At 55.6% G+C, this 17103-nt stretch overlaps 7 protein-coding genes across 7 annotated transcripts; 3 read left to right on the top strand and 4 right to left on the bottom strand.

Moving 5' to 3' along the window:
• Positions 1–705: 705 nt before the first annotated feature.
• CGCA056_v002166 (putative ATP-citrate synthase subunit 2) lies at positions 706–2646 on the bottom strand (the record flags this gene model as incomplete). Its single annotated transcript, XM_037317425.1, has 2 exons — positions 706–1734; positions 2206–2646. 2 exons carry the CDS (start codon positions 2644–2646, stop codon positions 706–708), a joined length of 1470 nt encoding a protein of 489 aa, XP_037183328.1.
• A 4108-nt stretch (positions 2647–6754) lies between these two features.
• CGCA056_v002165 (uncharacterized protein) lies at positions 6755–7054 on the top strand (the record flags this gene model as incomplete). The annotated part of the gene is made up of 1 exon (XM_037317424.1): positions 6755–7054. The coding sequence occupies one exon, from the start codon at positions 6755–6757 to the stop codon at positions 7052–7054; it is 300 nt and encodes a 99-aa protein (XP_037183331.1).
• Positions 7055–8389: 1335 nt separating this feature from the next.
• Positions 8390–10444, top strand: CGCA056_v002164 (putative ATP-citrate synthase subunit 1; the record flags this gene model as incomplete). Its single annotated transcript, XM_037317423.1, has 2 exons — positions 8390–8857; positions 8915–10444. 2 exons carry the CDS (start codon positions 8390–8392, stop codon positions 10442–10444), a joined length of 1998 nt encoding a protein of 665 aa, XP_037183330.1.
• A 1249-nt stretch (positions 10445–11693) lies between these two features.
• On the top strand, positions 11694–11999 carry CGCA056_v002163 (54S ribosomal protein L33; the record flags this gene model as incomplete). Its single annotated transcript, XM_037317422.1, has 2 exons — positions 11694–11942; positions 11997–11999. The coding sequence occupies 2 exons, from the start codon at positions 11694–11696 to the stop codon at positions 11997–11999; spliced, it is 252 nt and encodes an 83-aa protein (XP_037183325.1).
• Positions 12000–12619: 620 nt separating this feature from the next.
• Positions 12620–13739, bottom strand: eaf3-0 (Chromatin modification-related protein eaf3; the record flags this gene model as incomplete). The annotated part of the gene is made up of 4 exons (XM_037317421.1): positions 12620–12792; positions 12841–12956; positions 13009–13280; positions 13410–13739. 4 exons carry the CDS (start codon positions 13737–13739, stop codon positions 12620–12622), a joined length of 891 nt encoding a protein of 296 aa, XP_037183324.1.
• A 248-nt stretch (positions 13740–13987) lies between these two features.
• Positions 13988–15962, bottom strand: eaf3-1 (Chromatin modification-related protein eaf3; the record flags this gene model as incomplete). Its single annotated transcript, XM_037317420.1, has 2 exons — positions 13988–14965; positions 15564–15962. 2 exons carry the CDS (start codon positions 15960–15962, stop codon positions 13988–13990), a joined length of 1377 nt encoding a protein of 458 aa, XP_037183327.1.
• A 188-nt stretch (positions 15963–16150) lies between these two features.
• On the bottom strand, positions 16151–16678 carry CGCA056_v002160 (uncharacterized protein; the record flags this gene model as incomplete). The annotated part of the gene is made up of 3 exons (XM_037317419.1): positions 16151–16274; positions 16338–16492; positions 16640–16678. 3 exons carry the CDS (start codon positions 16676–16678, stop codon positions 16151–16153), a joined length of 318 nt encoding a protein of 105 aa, XP_037183326.1.
• Between the last annotated feature and the right edge of the window lie 425 nt (positions 16679–17103).

The raw sequence follows: 17103 nt of genomic DNA, 5'->3' as shown, positions 1-17103 counted from the left end.
AGCGAGCAAACAGCAGGTCGATATCATGGGGGAAGGGAACCCGTCCTATCCCATCTTAAAAGACCGCAAGGTGAGCAATCACACCCCAAAGGTTGTTAACCCAGTAGTGGCGGTTGAGTACCTACCAAACCTCCTGAGCACAGCTTGCGTGGGTTTCGGGCATGAGCAGGGCGGGCAGCGAATATTTGGGCGTGTGAAGGGTACGGTGCGAGCGTTACATGAGAAACATTATCAATATTTGCAGTTGAGAGCTGGAATATTTCTCGGCTATATGCAAAGTAAGACGTGCTCACTGACGATGGTTTTGGACGAGTCAACTTGAACCAACGCTCGAGCACCACCTCGAGAGACGAAGCTGGATGATATGCACCTCAAGAACGGCCTCATATCAAGAATTAAATGACATCAATCGCATTCAATCATTGTTTGGTAACCGAAGTCAACATCACATTATAGAGCGTCTAATTATTTGCTCATCTGATCGTCGACCATGCCCTCCATACATACGATACAAGGACCCGACCTTCGACTTCCCCGTCAAAAGGTATTGTGCACCAGCCGTCATAAACACCGTAAACTTGCAAGCGTACAAGAAAGTAGGCAAGATGCCATCTCGAGCACCAGGCAAACCTTCCTTTCATCTAACCCTTTGGGTAACTTCTTTCTTCCGCCCGCCAAACACACGTTTATATCTTCATCACTCCTTTAACCCTGGAACTCCTGGATTCCGGCCGCCTCCCACTTGCCGGGGACGAGAGCCAGAGGGACGATACCGGAGACGTGCATCTCGGGGCCGAAGATCTTGGCGTTCAGGCCGAGCTCCTGTGTCGCGGCCTTCATGTTCTTAAGACCCTCCTGGTAGTTGGGGCCGGCACGACGGACCCAGATCTGGACGTTGTGCTCGTTGAGCTGCTTGGAGTAGTCGCGGAGCGCCCTGATGACACCCTTGAATGTGCTGGCGACGTTGGTGAAGTTGGCAATACCACCACCGATGAAGAGAACCTTGCCCTTGTCCGACACAGGTGCGCGGAGCATGAGGTCGAGGACGGTGCGGGCGTAGTGGTAGGTCTGAGACTCGGTGGGAGCACCAGAGTACTCACCGTAGTTGGCGAGCTCGTCGGCGAAGCCGGCAGAAGCGATGGCGTCGGCGTAGACGACGGAAGCACCACCACCAGCGACGAGAGTCCAGATGCGGCCGTTGCCGTTCAGGACAGTGAGCTTGAGGGAGGCACCGGTCTTGGCGTCAAGGTCGGCAATGTAAGCCTCCTCCTTGGTCAGCTCACGACCGAAGGGAGCAGGGAACTCCATCGGCGGGCCGGCGTCGATGTTGACCTTCTCGCCGTTGGTAGAGGCAACGTTGGTGAGGCCAAGAGCGGCGGGAGAGCGGGCAATGGCCCACTTGACACCGCACTCGAAGTCGGCGGTCTGGTCGAGCTTGGCAGCAAGATCCAGGAAGTGCACGGAGGCGGAGGTGGCATCCTCGTTAGGGATGACAACGAGGGGGTTGATCTCAAGGTAGGTGAACTGGCAGTCAACGTAGACGGCGTACAGGCGGCTGATGAAGTCGATCAGGACGTTGTGGACACCCTGGGGAACCTTCTTCAACAGGGTAGAGGCGATCTCCTCGTTGGAAGGGTATTGTGAGAGGTCAACGGGGATCAAGAGCTTCTCAGCCTTGGCGTCAACATCACCGACATCAACACCACCCTCGTGGGTGAAGAGAATCCAGTCGCCCTATCACATCATGACTAATTAGCATCGTCTATCATGGTGTTGAAGCAATGCGGCGTTGTGCCCGCCGCGTGCATACGGGTCTTCTGCAACGGGCATGGGTGGACGGAGGTGGACGGGTCACAGGCCCTTTCTCGTGGCATCCGTTCGTCCGGTTCGGGTGGGAAATTACCGGAAAAGGCAGTCCAGCGGCCAGAATCCACTTATTTGACCCATGGGCAGGAATTGCCATAAAGCATGCAAATTCCTTCCAACGTTGCCAAACCAAGTTTCCTCCTTTCGCCTCTCACTTTCAGCAATCGACAAGTCGACTTTGCTGAGTTGTGGGTGTGTGCGTGATGCTATTCACAGCTCACCGATGGACTGCCCCCCCTGGGCCCCGCCTACCACGTTGGAGAAACGACGACCCGCCGAACATCCACCACAACTGGCCACCAACCAACAAAACAGCTCAGGAAATCACGGCAAACTTACATCTCTGACGGACATGATGTTGATGTAGTACTCGGTGTCTTGGGGGTGAGGAACGAAGGGCTCGACGAGGAACTGGCGCAGAACACCGGTGGTGTGCTCGACCTTCTGCTCCTTGCCGGCGCGCTCAGCGATCCAGGCCTTGGCCTCGGGCCAGGTCTTGTTGAGGGCCAGGAGACCGCTCTTGCCACGGCGCTTGATCAATTGATCGGGCTTCGCGACGAACTTGGCGCCGGACTGGAGGAGCCAAGGGTAGGTGACCTCAGCCTGGTTCAGAACACCCTCGACGTCGGCATCCTCAGCAAAGTGCAGAGAGCACAACCTGGGGGGAGGGTTGTGCTTGGAGGGGTTGGGGAGAGGAGTGGGCTTGATGACGGGGGCGCGGGTGAGGTGGTAGTTGAGGATGGCCTTGCCGTCGGCCTCGAGGATGGACTTGGCGGACATTCTGGCGGTTGTGAGGTGAGAATGAAGTGAGGTTTCTTTGGTGTTTTCCCTGCTTTATTCTGGCCTGGATTGGAAACGGACTCGTCAGCAATTGCGTCGGGAACGTGGTGGTATTTGTGAAGAGGTCGAGTCGGGAAGTATGCTGCCGGGAGCCGCAGGATTTTGAGCAGAACGGAGCTTGGGGGGGAAGGCGGCCTTTTTGCTTGCTGGGTGGGCGAGTGACACCGCAAGCGGCACACTTCAACGAGCGCTCGAGTTGAGCTTGGAGGGGCTGATTGGAGCCCGGGTGGGATGGAGACACGCCGGCGGCACTGGGACTGCAATTGGGAGATTTGGGATCGGGGAGGAGGGGGCAGCGCAGCAACATACCGTGAGAGCGCGAGAGCTAGAGCACCGGACGACGACGATGTCAAAGTCTGGGGGAAGGAAGGTGAAGAAGTCCTGAGATCAAGTGAGAGTCAGGAAGCAGATCAAGACGGGTCGAGGCGAGTCGAGGCGGGCGGTGAGAGGAAGAAGAGAAGCGGCGACGTTGAAGGAGAAGTATGGATGGGGAGGGATGGAGCGAGTGGTAAGAGGGAGCTGCGGGAGGGAGAGATCGTCAGCCTTTCACACAAAAATTTGGACTCGACGAAGCTCCCAGGGATTATTTGTTGCTGGGAGAGGACCGGCGACGGGTTGGAGGGGAAGGGGAGGGGAGGGGTGGGAGGAGGGGTGAAAGGATGAGGTACATGATTGGGGGCACGCAGCGCCGCCAGGTACCGACCGGGGGTGTGAGTGGGAAATCGGGTGGACGGTGGATTCACCTTTTGGAAGCTAGGGGACCACGCCAAAAAGTTTTGGGGTGAGGTGCGAGGTGGTACGTGCATGCGCACAGGGTGGGGTATCTGGCGGAGTGTGGCACTGTGGGAATCCGGCCAAGGAGGGGAGGAGGGGAGCTCTTCTTTTTCGGACCTTGAGGGGGAATTTGGGGCGGGCCCAGGTACTTTGGGCAGGGCAATTTTTATTTTTGGGAGGGGAGCAATGGCGGGCGGTGAAAGTGACGGCACCAACGAGGGGCAGCACCAGCACCAACCAGCACCAGCAGCAGCTTGGGCCGGGTGAGCTTTCAACAGCACCGAAACGGACTGCACTTTCACTGCATGCAGCAGCAGCAACGACGGCAACAGCTCCAAGCAACAACAGCGGTAGCCCAAAGCTGGGCGGCTAGCTGGGCAAGCAACGGAACAGGCGGTGCACACAGAAAAACAGCACCAAAAAAAGAAAAAGAAAAAAAGGAGGAGGCGGCGGGAAGGGCTAGGAAAGGGGGGGCAAGTACCTGTACCTGAAGCTGGCAATTCCTGCACCTGGCCGAAGGTCTCTCTCAGTTCTCGCGTGAGGATGGAACAGTAAAGGAAGGGGGAAGCCAGCAAGGGGAAAAAAAATTGTCTGGGGGACAACAGGCACTGGTTGTTGAGAGGTTTAAGTGGACCTCGCACCTTTCCAAGTCACTCACTGGATTCACTTCTGGCTTCTGTGAGAGGGCGAGAATTTGAGGTGGGCTGACCTGCTTGCCTGGAAGAGGTGACGACTGGGAACCAGGAACCAGGGCGGTATTTTTTGCAGCAAGTGTTGGACCACACTGGCCTTGGATGCAACGCCAAAAAGCCCGCCGAATTTCGCAACGACAACGCAACGGAACGGGACCCGGTGAGTGCGAGTCTACCTAGGGACTGTGGACAACAACAATTGGACACACCACGCAGGGCACCACTCCACGACAGACACACACAACCGAGCGACGGGACGGGAAGAGGAGACAAGATGGAGCGCGGCAATCTCGCAGATGATGGCTATTGCGGTTCCAGACGATTCTCTCATCTCAGATCCGAAGCCCTCCGTCGTCCTATTCCCGAAACCTGTCTTTGCACCGCGCACTTGCACCGGCCGTTGACACAATGGAATCCCAGTGATGAGGACCGCCGTTTCGTTTGGACTCGTGCGCTGCGCGCGATAAGCAATTGGACTTCGGACGTTTCTCCTCGCTGTGGCACAACGGACGGCGATGGTGGCCCGGCTGTGTCAAGTCCCGTCCCTTTCCCAGTCAGTGTGTCTGCTGCCCATGGCGTTGGAACGGGATCCGATGGGAATCACTGAACAACTCCCAAGGGGACGAGGACCGGTGAGGTGGCACCGGCACAGTCATCCAAGTTCCGAGTGAGACCTTGGACCGACCAGTGGCACAGTCAGACTCCCTAAAAAAAGAGACGGTGTGGCATGCCATGGCATTACAAGGCCTGGCAATGAATGGCACGGCGTGGCATGGCATGGGCATGCTTGATGGTTGGGCATTCCAATCAATATCCTCCAGCAAGGTGCCCAAGCCACGATGGAGCCCTCGCAAGTCTGGCCGACTGTGTGTAGGACCGATCCGATGGGAAATTTGTGCGGTGCATTTCCTCAGTGAGGGTGCAGAGCGCAATGCCCGGTGGTCGGAGTCATGATGGGGAGCACCGAAAACCGGCGGAGGTGGACGCGGCACGCCGGGTTTCGGGGCATGCGAGGTTTGAACAAACATGGATGCGAATTGATATCATACCCGTTTGGGCTGCTGGTCTGCAAGATGTGGACATGGGCTGGAATCGAAAAGTTCGATCATCGGCGGCTTCGAAAAAAAAAAAAAAAGTCAGCGTCGAGTGTCAGGTAGAGGGCCCTCGTCCTTGTTAAGCAAGTGCGAAAGTGGCCCTCGCCTCCGTCCGCGTCTGCTTCGGCCGTGGTTTTGCAGTGTTATGCTTCGCAGTTACGATTATCGCCGCCTTGTTCCGCTGCATTTTCAGGTTTCTCGTTTTTTCTCTCCCATGCTTGAATTTTTTTTTTTCTCGCGCAGAGGGGCAGATGCGTCCAGTTTTCTCTACCTGACTAGTTTCCTGCGGCAGCGAGTGGCCCAATACTCTTGTCATGTATTCGTACATGCAGGACTTACACGCACACTCGGGCACCCTCTGCAACTCTCTTACACACACAAAATACCTTAGCTGACGGATACCACCCCCAATCGCATGCCGCAAAAGGACCAGGAAGGAGGCTGTTCTAGTGACCGCTTCGCCCCCACTAATACAGCTGAGCGCCTCACAAGACGAGTGTGTTTTCTTGGAGCCTGGAGGAGAAGTACGAAGACTAGCATGAACAAGTGTTCAGATTGATTGAGTGACTATCGGCCTGCCTGCCCATCAACTCGGCTTGGCTGGATGGGATGGCTGGCCCTGACACCGGCCTACCTGGTCACCGTCGTGGCGACGCAGGCCCCGAAGCTGTCGAATGTCGATCCTCCCTGACAATCCAGTCCGAGGGTATTGGTCGAGAGACGAAGGTCACGAAAGGAAGGGGAAGCATCGCGCAGCAGCAGATGCAGACAAGAGATGCGGTCAAACCAAACCTTGAATCTGCCGCCCTGCCGCCATGCCGCACGCTTTTCGAGACAGACCAGCCAGGGTAGCACTGACTGGCACGCGCCTCCCGGCCATTGTTGCGGTCAAGCGCCAGCCGGTTGGTCTCAACTTGGACTGGTCGGGGCGGGGAACCCACGGGAGGAGGGCTACCTACAACACCGACACACCACATTGCGGTGACTGGCGGGCGGGCGGTTTGGACTTGTCGATGCCTCTCAGTCCTGCTTATTGCCTTGCAAGCATGCAAGTCTGCTATTCCTTCCTTTCGAGTCTCATTCAATCCCTCAGACCACGCCAGTCCTACCTTGGTGGTATGGTACCTTGGCCTTAGTGGGTGCAGGTCGTCTGTTCGTTCGTTCGGGTTTAGTCCGTCGATGCACACTACCTATGTAGGCACACAGGCGGGTTTGCTCCGTTTAGAAGCTTTGGAGCTCTGTAGTTTTGGAGCTCAGTAGCGCTGGGCTGGGGTCGATTTGTCTCTTTCCCGTATTCTTCTCTTGCAGGCTCGCCGTCCCCGGTGAGGGTTATGAGGTGTCGCTCTCAGCTAGGCATGGGCATAAGCTACCTACGATAGGCATGGGCGTAAGCTAGGCTTGTGCAGGTACGCCGTGAGACGGGGTGCGGACACCACTGCGGCACCGCGGACGGGGCAGGTATCGGTACATGCGTGGCCGCCCTGTGAAATGCCCCGGAAGCTGCGCTGTGCAGCTGTGGCATGGAAAAGTCCATCTTCACAGGGCGCACCGGGCATTGCTCGCAGGGCTGCCAAGTGCAGGCAGGGCAGCTCACATTTCCAATTGTCGGGCCAGGTCCAAGGTAGCTCCTCACCCTGTGCAAAGTGTTCCAGCGTCCTGGGGTCCGCCAAAAAAGAAGCGGGGACCAAGGGTCCAACCGGTACCGTTTGTCGTTTACTTGCCGCTTCCCTGCCCGTCCCATCGCTCCCTCCCTTCCCTGCCCGCTGGAATTCAACACTTCAACAATAACACGGCCAATCAGAACGCCCCATTCAGCCTGAACTTCCCCAACTCTTTCGGCCGTCGCATGACGGAAGTCTCCATTCCCCTCCCCATCATCCCCCATTCCACACACCACCAGTGACTTTTTTGTGGTCACTGCGCCAAATTCAGCATCAGTGCCAGCATCAGCACCAGCAACACCCGACAGCACAGCGCAGCAAACCTCACACGCCAGGTCCGTCATCCATCACTCAATCTGCCCGCCTGTTCCTGCCGCCGCTGGGCATTGTTTGGGGAAACAACCTTGCCCGCGTCTCAAGCATTGGGACTCGATTGGGATTGGACCTTTTTTTCGGCGTGGCCTGGTCTGCTCCGTTGGTCTCAAGTACCTGCTTTTTGGCTTGGGCCTGTCTCCCTGACCAGAGATACCGCCCAAAGATACATCTCGACCACCGAACGACGCCGTCAACAATCCCTGCTCACCATCACCTCACACAAACCGCACACCACGCATACGTCCGTCGCAGTGAAGTACCCGTCCTCCTGCGCTCACGCCTCACACCGTACCCTCCCTGCCGATTCCCGCTGGAGAAGAAAGAAAAAAAAGATCCCACACACCCTGCTGTCGTCGACTCAACTACTTACGCCCTCGACCGCCGTCTTCATCCCCTCCCTTCGCATCTCCGACTCTCTTTTCTTCCCTCTTCTTCTCCTTCCTCTCGCCAGCTCTCCTCCCCCGACGTCCTCGAACCTCTCGAACCCTCCGTCAGCTCGACAAAAGAAAGAAGCTGGACTTTGCTGTTGTGCCGCCATCACCAACATCGCTCATTGCCAGGTCAGTAACACCATCACCAGAATCCATCCCACCACACCACCCCTGTCGTGTCATTCTGCCTTTCCGCCCGCCTTTCTGCCACCACCTCCGCCGCCTTCGCACCCGCTTCGATCGACATACGCACCCGGTCGCACTACTCGTCTCCCCCAAGGAGCTGGGGCTTCGCCAATTCAAAGGTCCACTATTTGTCTGGTGGTGTCCCCAGCTGCCGATGAGCAGTAGCCTCGCAGATCCAACGATTCCAGCTTCTGCGAACGTCGTCCTCCGACTCCCTCCTGAAATCTCACCTACTCCCCACCACAATTCCGACTCGTTTGTTTTCTGCCACACTTCCTCCTCCTCCACCTACACCTTGAAATCCTCACTTGGAGCAACTTCCTCTCGCGGGCAGACATCTTCTTCGTTGCTTCTGGCGTCCATTGTCTGCTTTGACAAGCTTGCTGACCGAGTTACCCCTCGCCAGACTTTTTTTCCCTTTCCCCTCCTGTTGTTGAGATTTCCCCCACCGACGAAGCTCGACTCTCACAATGCCTGCGGCCACTCCCTCCGCTAACGGTGCCAATGGCGCCAAGGCAGCCAGCGGCCTGTCTGCCAACGACAACATCACACGCTTCAGCGCTCCCAGCCGTCCTTTGAGCCCCCTCCCCGAACACGCTCTGTTCAACGACAAGACCAGATGCTTCGTCTACGGTCTGCAGCCCCGCGCCGTCCAGGGCATGCTGGACTTCGATTTCATCTGCAAGCGCAAGACCCCCTCCGTTGCCGGTATCATCTACACCTTCGGCGGCCAGTTCGTCAGCAAGATGTACTGGGGAACCAGCGAGACTCTCCTGCCCGTCTACCAGGAGGTCAACAAGGCCATGGCCAAGCACCCCGACGTTGACGTCGTTGTCAACTTCGCTTCCTCCCGTAGTGTCTACAGCTCCACCATGGAGCTGATGGAGAACCCTCAGATCAAGACCATTGCCATCATTGCTGAGGGTGTTCCTGAGCGCGTAAGTTTCTGCCATTGTCCCAGCCAACTGCTCGTACGAGACTAACAAATCTCCCAGCGTGCCCGTGAGATTGCCCACAAGGCCCAGCAGAAGGGTGTCACCATTATTGGCCCCGCCACCGTCGGTGGCATCAAGCCCGGTTGCTTCAAGATCGGTAACACCGGTGGTATGATGGACAACATCGTTGCCTCCAAGCTCTACCGCAAGGGTTCCGTTGGTTACGTCTCCAAGTCTGGTGGTATGTCCAACGAGCTGAACAACATTATCGCCAACAACACCGACGGTGTCTACGAGGGTGTTGCCATCGGTGGTGACAGGTACCCCGGAACCACCTTCATCGACCACTTGCTCAGATACCAGGCCGACCCCGACTGCAAGATCCTCGTCCTGCTCGGTGAGGTTGGTGGTGTTGAGGAGTACAAGGTCATCAAGGCCGTCGAGGACGGTATCATCACCAAGCCCATTGTTGCCTGGGCCATTGGTACTTGCGCCAGCATGTTCAAGACTGAGGTTCAGTTCGGTCACGCCGGTGCCTTCGCCAACTCCACCCTGGAGACGGCCAAGACCAAGAACGAGAAGATGAAGGAGGCTGGCTTCTTCGTCCCCGATACCTTCGAGGACATGCCCCAGACCCTCAAGGGTGTCTACGACACCCTCGTCAAGAACGGCACCATCAAGCCCCAGCCTGAGCCCGTCGTTCCCAAGATCCCCATTGACTACTCCTGGGCCCAGGAGCTTGGTCTCATCCGTAAGCCCGCTGCCTTCATCTCCACCATCTCCGACGACCGTGGCCAGGAGCTCCTGTACGCTGGCATGCCCATCTCGGACGTCTTCAAGGAGGAGATCGGCATTGGTGGTGTCATGTCTCTCCTGTGGTTCCGTCGCCGCCTTCCTCCCTACGCCTCCAAGTTCCTCGAGATGGTTCTCATGCTCACCGCCGACCACGGTCCTGCCGTGTCCGGTGCCATGAACACCATCATCACCACCCGTGCCGGCAAGGATCTCATCTCCTCGCTCGTCGCTGGTCTGTTGACCATTGGTTCTCGTTTCGGTGGTGCCCTTGACGGTGCCGCTGAGGAGTTCACCAAGGCTTTCGACAAGGGCCTGAGCCCCCGTGAGTTCGTCGACAACATGCGCAAGGCGAACAAGCTCATCCCCGGTATCGGTCACCGTGTCAAGTCCCGTAACAACCCCGATCTCCGTGTCGAGCTTGTCAAGGAGTACGTCCTGGCCAAGTTCCCCAGCCACAAGCTCCTCGACTACGCCCTGGCTGTCGAGACCGTCACCACCTCCAAGAAGGACAACCTCATTCTCAACGTCGACGGCTGCATCGCTGTCTGCTTCGTCGACCTCATGCGCAACTGCGGTGCCTTCTCCTCCGAAGAGGCCGAGGACTACCTCAAGATGGGTGTCCTCAACGGTCTGTTCGTCCTCGGCCGTTCCATCGGTCTTATTGCCCACTACCTCGACCAGAAGAGACTGCGCACTGGTCTGTACCGTCACCCGTGGGATGACATTACCTACATCCTCCCTCAGCTTGGCTCCGGCCCGCCAGGCACCGAGGGCAGAGTGGAGGTTCAGATGTAAGGGATTTAAGGTTAGCGGGGGAGGATCATGGGTCGCCACGGGATGTGGCTATAGAAATGGAGTAAATGATTTTAACGTCATGCGAGGGATGATGGTGTGCTAAATGGCGTCTTGTACGACAAGCTATATACGTGTAGTGCTGGTAGTCCTTAAAGGACTGCATTAATGGTTTTGCCCGTTTTCGTCATCCAGTGGTCTCGTTCTGGTGAATGGATTTGACACGCATTGGGTGTCCGGTCGGAGTCGGCTCCGGCGGGGCCTGTTGGATCAGAACGCGGCTACAAACAGGCTCACTGTGGGTGTCGCATGCGCAATCCAATGTTTCTCGGTCAGTTCTAATACTGGGCCTCTTGAAAGGCATTTCTAGTGTTGGTAGCCCTGCGGAGCATGCTTAAGGTTCGTATATATTTAATCCAGAGGCTAGCTTATACGAAGGGACGGGAAATAGCGTCAGCCATCGTAGTTCTGTTGGCATAGAGGAAAGTAAGCAGCGTTATTGGCCTTTCCGAGGCTTAAGAATTGACGCCGAGCCCTTTTTGCTTGCTCACGTTATGAGCTTTGAATCTTTGGAATATGGACTTGACGTTTAAAGCCATATAACTCATTCCTGCAGTGCCCGTGGAGGACGAAGACATGCATCTTCCGCTTACTATGCTTTTGTAAATACCTAAAGAAAGAAAATGACCAGATGATAACTCTACATGGACATTGCAATTTGCTTGCGATTGAAATTTGCGTCAGATGTTAAGTAATTACAAGATATGACGAGTTGTTGTAAATACAAGTGAGGACCGTGAATTCTTGCGAAAATATTTTAACAGTCATGATGAAAAAAAATTGAGTCTCGTCCTGCGTGCATGCGCGCATTCGTATGTGACCCGATTTGAACGCGTTCACCCACCCCGAGGGAGCAAAGAGCCGGGCCCACTATCCGGCAAACTCCGTCCGATGGATGCACGGACCACCAAAACCCCAACGGGAGCTTCAATGATTTTTGGATCCCTCCAGACCAGAATCAGCGACAGGGTGCTTAAGCCTCACGACAGTTACGACGGGACGAACGGAACTGCCACGGCAGATAGTCAATTGTATGCTCTCTTTTCTACCAAATTCGATGACCTGGCCGACCTAACTCTCCCCGTCACAGAAACACCACCACCCCACGACCAACGACGCCAGCGACCGAGGCGCAAATCGTCCACCCATCTACCTACCCACGACACACAGCTACCAAAGTCGCGCGATCGCAATGTCCTTCTTCCGCATCACCCTGCACCGCTCGGCCATCGGCCTGCCCAAGAACACCCGCGGCGTCCTCGAGGCCCTCGGCCTCCACCGCCGCTCGCAGACCGTCTTCCACCCGGTCAAGCCCGAGTTCGCCGGTATGATCATGAAGGTCAAGGAGCTGGTCAAGGTCGACGAGGTCGACCGCCCGCTGAGCAAGTTCGAGATGAAGGAGGCGAGGAGGCCGGATCCCGGGTTCTACGTCGAGAAGGCTGTTGCGCGGTGAGATATTGGACGAATGGGCGCCAACGGAGGGGAGAGAGAGGAGTGATGGGATGGGGATCAAAACCGACATGCGAGAAACATCGTAGAGGATACTGCGGGGGAGGAGGGTGGCCAGATATCGTTGCTCTGGTTATGGGACTTTGGAAAGTCCAGTCGTGTACTAGCATCACGATCTGTACAAAACATGGCGGCATGTACAACACCTGCGACTTGAGAATCGGCGCAGTCTTTAACACAAGAAGTAAAAGTTCACTCAATTCCATGATTCTCTGATTCGTCTGTTCTATTGAGCCTGGGGTTGCTATTAATGACCAAGGCTACCTGACTGGTTGACCGTTTGCGGGGAATCACCAAAAAAGTGACTGAAAAGACTAATGCTAAGAACCATGGCCGATTTCCCTCTCCCATCGCAGAGGTTCCCTGAGCAAACAAAGCTCCGCGGAAAGTAATTACGTATTTTCTCAGCCTCTATATCGGTTGAGCGAACCTGAGACTAGCAGTCTCCTCTCATGATGTCCCTTCTTCTACTCTCAAAAAAACACTTCCCCTCGAAGATTGAGAGCAGGGCCCAAAATGATATGAAGGGCGTGTAACAAGTTGGCAAATCGAATGCTATCAGTGAGGCTTACGCCCGTTGAGCAGATCGATGGCAGGTACATCCTTTCTCTAGAAACCCCGTGCCTTATCGATGTACTCCTGGGAGGGCGTCTCGTACTCGCTGACGAAGTAGTTCTTCGCGTGCTTGCCAAGCCAGACAGTGAACTTGGAGAGCTCCTCGCGAAGACGGCCAACGGACTGAGAATCCATGTTTGTCTGGGCAACCAGCTCAGGTAAGGAAACTGCTTCTTGTTAGTGCTGGTACTCGGTGGGGAATTTGGTGAACTTACCCATCAGGCGGCACAAGTGCTCGGAACCATAGGTGTCGCACACAGACTTGTTCTTGTCATTCTCACCGGCCTTCTCCCATACCTTGCGGATCTCGTGGTATTGGGGGCGCTCAAAGCTTGGGTGATATTAGCTTGGTGTGTCAATTGTCACTTATCAGCAGGACTTACCGGTACAGAAGAATGCGGCTGAGTGACTTCTCAAAGTACTCGCGGAGACCAGCGAGGACTTCCTCGAGGATGTCCATGTTGGCTGAGCCGTCCTCTCTGTTGGGCTTCTCGAAAGCCAAGTAGTCGTTCAGGATCTCATCGACAGGATGAGGATGGGGAAGAGGAACCAACTGATTGTTCTTGGTGATGTTCTCCCAGTCGTCCACAAGCATCGCCTTGATGTGATCAGGAATGGGCAACTTGATGGATGGACGAGCATGAAAACTATCCTCCTGTAGACCTATTAGTATTTTCACCAGGTGTAATCTGGCAATGGCAGCATGGGAAAAGCAAAACAAAATGCCGTAGCCACTGGGCTCCTGGCCGTACGATTTCTCCCAGTTGCCTGTCGTCCAACATACGGTTTCTGGTAGCCGTGGGGTTGCAAGGTCATAATGCTCTGAGTTGACTTCTTCCTTTGGCTTTTCCGGCGGTGAGTTGGCACCTCGCTTCTGACGGACAGGCTGTTCCCTCTTGCGGGGCTTGGGCTTGAGAGAATAGCGACCGTCGAAGTTGGTCCTTCCATCTTTGGTGACATATGTCTTGGTGCGAGGAGCCGGCTGGCACAAGTAGTCCGCAGCCAGGCGTGGTTCCTTCCAGCCAGTGTTTTTGGAATCGCGCGCTCGCCGCCTTATGGCATCCGCTGGTCGAGGTTTGCGGATGCGTCTTTTCCCCGTGGTGCTAGTCGCCATGATGTGTGTGATTGAGAAGTTATTAAGAGGGATGGCGAATTAAGTTGAAAAGAGCAAGTTGCAATTAGTCGAGGCGGCAGACTTTTTGATGTGAAAGGCCAAGATGGAGAACCAGTTGTGGTTTGGAGGCTTCGGAGATGTGAGATGTGGCTTGGGCAAGTGCGTTCTTGGGTAGTTCCTGCCAAAGCGTCGAAGCCGGTGCGGAACCAGCCGCGTGGTATCTGTTGTGCAAATTGCGTGTGAAGGATTTAGATCGAATTGCTGTGTTTCCGTCTGACGTTGCGTTCAAATTCGAAGAGAAATTCGACGCTGTCCTCCCGCTTTCGCTTGTTGCTCTCGCGGTGAATGACTGCGCGACACAGCGAGTTTACCTGGACTGAATCTTGCAGGGCCTCTAGCGATTCCGACCTCTCACGCTTTGAAGTGTCGGAGAAGGAAGACAGCTGAGTGTCGATGCTGCTACCACTGCTGTTTGTTGACGAATCCCAGGCTTGACATTCAAAGAGGAACTCAACGCTGGAGTCACTGGAATCGCTGAGGTCATTCCAGTCATTGACAACGCTGCCAGGGCTGCCAGGGCTGCCAGGAGTACCAGCTCTGGTTCGGGGCGAGATGGGCGCGTCCTCGCGCTGCCTTGGCTCTTGGTGCCAGTCAACAGCTCCCCAACACTCGAGAAAGTCGTCGTGGCGGTATGCATTGTCGTCCAGAACCTCGTTATCGTTCATATCATCGTACCACCAAGACTCGTCATCCTCGCAGTCTCCGTCGTAACAGTCGTCTTGGACGGCGGCTCGGCGAAGAACGTTCTCGTCGACACCGTCGTAGCCAGAGTATTCGTCAGCGACTCTGTAGTCGCGTCCCTCTAGTTCTCTGAGAAGGTCGTGAGGGTCGATTTCGAAGTGGCTTGAGGTGTCATTTTCGCTGTCTCTGAGGCCGGCGGGCTGGCTCGACTCGGCTTCGCCGTCCTCTGCGTATCCGGTCCAATCGTCCTCGCCAATAGAGGGGCTGCCGTCGCCAACCAGCCACTGCTGACGCCTGTACACGTAGTCCTCTTCCTCCTCGTCTGTAGATGATTCGGGCCGACGATAGTCGCAATCCTTCTCTTCTCCTTCGTTCTCATTCTCTTCCACGACCTGCTGTTGGCCGGCCATGACAGGGGTGCGGTAGTAAGTCGAGAATCGAGCGAAAACCTCTGGTGAAGGTTCACGGGTATGAAGATTTCTTTGCTGTTCGTGCCTCCAGCCACGCTGGCAATCGGCCGACACCCAAGACACACTCATGTTGGCGATGGGAATTTCGGTGTGGATGAAATTATTGAAGAAAAGAATTACTGAGAAAAGAAGACCCGAAGCTAGCGGGTTGTATGTTTTGGCGCTGAAAATTTGTCGAGACCAGCGACCAAGGTATTGGAGAAAGGATTTGGTTGTAAAAGTGGTTGGCGAAAAGAATTTTGTCGAAGGAAAACTGCTCGTGGGCAAGAACGTCGAGGGAAGTAAAGACCCTTTCGCCTTCCGCTTTTGCAGTCCTTCAGACGAAAAGCGACCCAGCCACCTCGAAAGGTCAAGGCCTTCGCACAAAGGCCCAAGGTGAGTGGTTCTGCATGCCCTCCGGGTCTGCATGTCGACCTTGATAGCCCCACCCGACCTGAAGCTATTCACCCCTTGTTGTCCCCCAATTCGTGTCCTCTTTATCGTGTCGTTTCACGAAACATCATGACGTGCCCAGACCTTGCAGACACCCAGAAATGGCCCAGGCGGGAGAAATCGAGGCCCGAAGGACGCAGACAAAGAAACAATACAGAAGGAAAGGACGTTTCAAACTCACCTGTTCCAGATCAAAATCTCTCGCCCGTCGAGGGCCACGACCGCTGGCAGCAACTCCCGCAGTCCGCTCCTCACTACCGCGGGCTGAATCGGTTCCGTTGGCGCGAGCTCCCTTCTTTGGGGCCTTGGCACTGCTCTTCTGGCGGAGATCCTTCATCTGGGCGTGCAACTGGCTGGCCAGCTCCTTATTCTCCTCAGTGAATTTACGAATGCGGTCGATAGAAACCCAGTCGTCCCAAGTGTTCTTCCATCCCTTGTAATGGATGCGGTACTGAAAGCCTTCGCCAGATTCAGCGGTCTGGATGTCGAGAATTTTTGCCTCATACAGCATCTCGCCGTGGAAGCAGAGGACCTTTTCGTCCTTCGCGAACGGCTGGGGCGGTTGGCGTGCGGGCGCCATTACTACTGCAGAGTGTTTGGTGATGTGTTTAGGTTCAGCTGATGGAAAAGCTGTTTTGCTAGGCCGGAAACCCTTGTTTGAACCGGAGCTTGATGGCTTACGTGGTTGACTGAATGCTCGGTCAAAGGGGCGATGAGGTTAAATTCTCGGACAGTGTGCAGGACGAAGATGCACAGTCGACGATGAGATTAGACGACCTTGCAGGCAGTCTTCTGGGGCCTCGGCCACTGGCACAGTACGAGATGTCCACTTGACGCGGCAGCTTGGACAGATCCGGACGACAGTGTTTGCTGGGCCGCTAGCACGGTATGCCTATCTCTCGGGTCAGTTATTTGTCATTATCAAAAAGGATCATGGAAGAAAGCAGAATCTCACCGTTGATTACCAGATATGCGGAGTATTACTATCCACGAAAAGAGCTGTTGTTGGAGTTTTTGGCTTGAGGTAGTCTCGTGCTTGTATGGGATGAAGATGGCAGAAGAGAGGCACTTGAAGGGTAAAATGTGCCACGGAGCACGGAGTGAAACGCGCTGGGCTCATTAACGCGTCCCGCTGGAGCAAGCGCGTGTTGTCCGGCACTTCCCTGATGGACTGCCTACCCGCCTTAAATGCATATACCTATTCTATGCAGCTAAGACATGAGGAAGGATCAGGGGTACCTTGGGTAGGAACCGTACCCATGCACGCTCACTTGCCTCGCTCGACTTGCATCTCATGTTGCTTTCTGGAGGTAGGAGCAGTCGGATGCTAGACAAAAGTACTTAAATGCAGGTGTTCGCTCCTATGGCTGCGAAGCACCCGGCTACGAGGCTCCTCGGCTCTCGTTCTGCAACTCAACCCGTCGCACGGTTCTTTCCTCACGATGTTGGCTAAATTGGCTCGGAAACTTCACAGGCCTGGCTCGTCGGCATCCAGGCAGCCACAGCCAGATTCGTCCCCCTCAGCTCCAGAAGCAGACCTTCCAGTGATTCCAGCAATCCCGGCAATCTCAAACCCTCGGTCGCGACCGATTACGCCTCCTTCCTGTCAACCAAGCGGCAACTTTGGACTCTTCGAGCGCATCCCCCTCGAGATCCGCCGGCAGATCCTCATTGAAGCGTTTGGAGAGCAAACCATCCACATTGATCTCGTCTACGATCGC

This window comes from Colletotrichum aenigma (genome assembly GCF_013390185.1).
Source record: "Colletotrichum aenigma strain Cg56 chromosome Unknown KSG_Cg56_contig02, whole genome shotgun sequence".
NCBI classification, from domain to species: Eukaryota; Fungi; Ascomycota; class Sordariomycetes; order Glomerellales; family Glomerellaceae; genus Colletotrichum; species Colletotrichum aenigma.
Note: the sequence above shows the minus strand (reverse complement) of the source record. Positions and strands in the feature narration are given on the sequence as shown.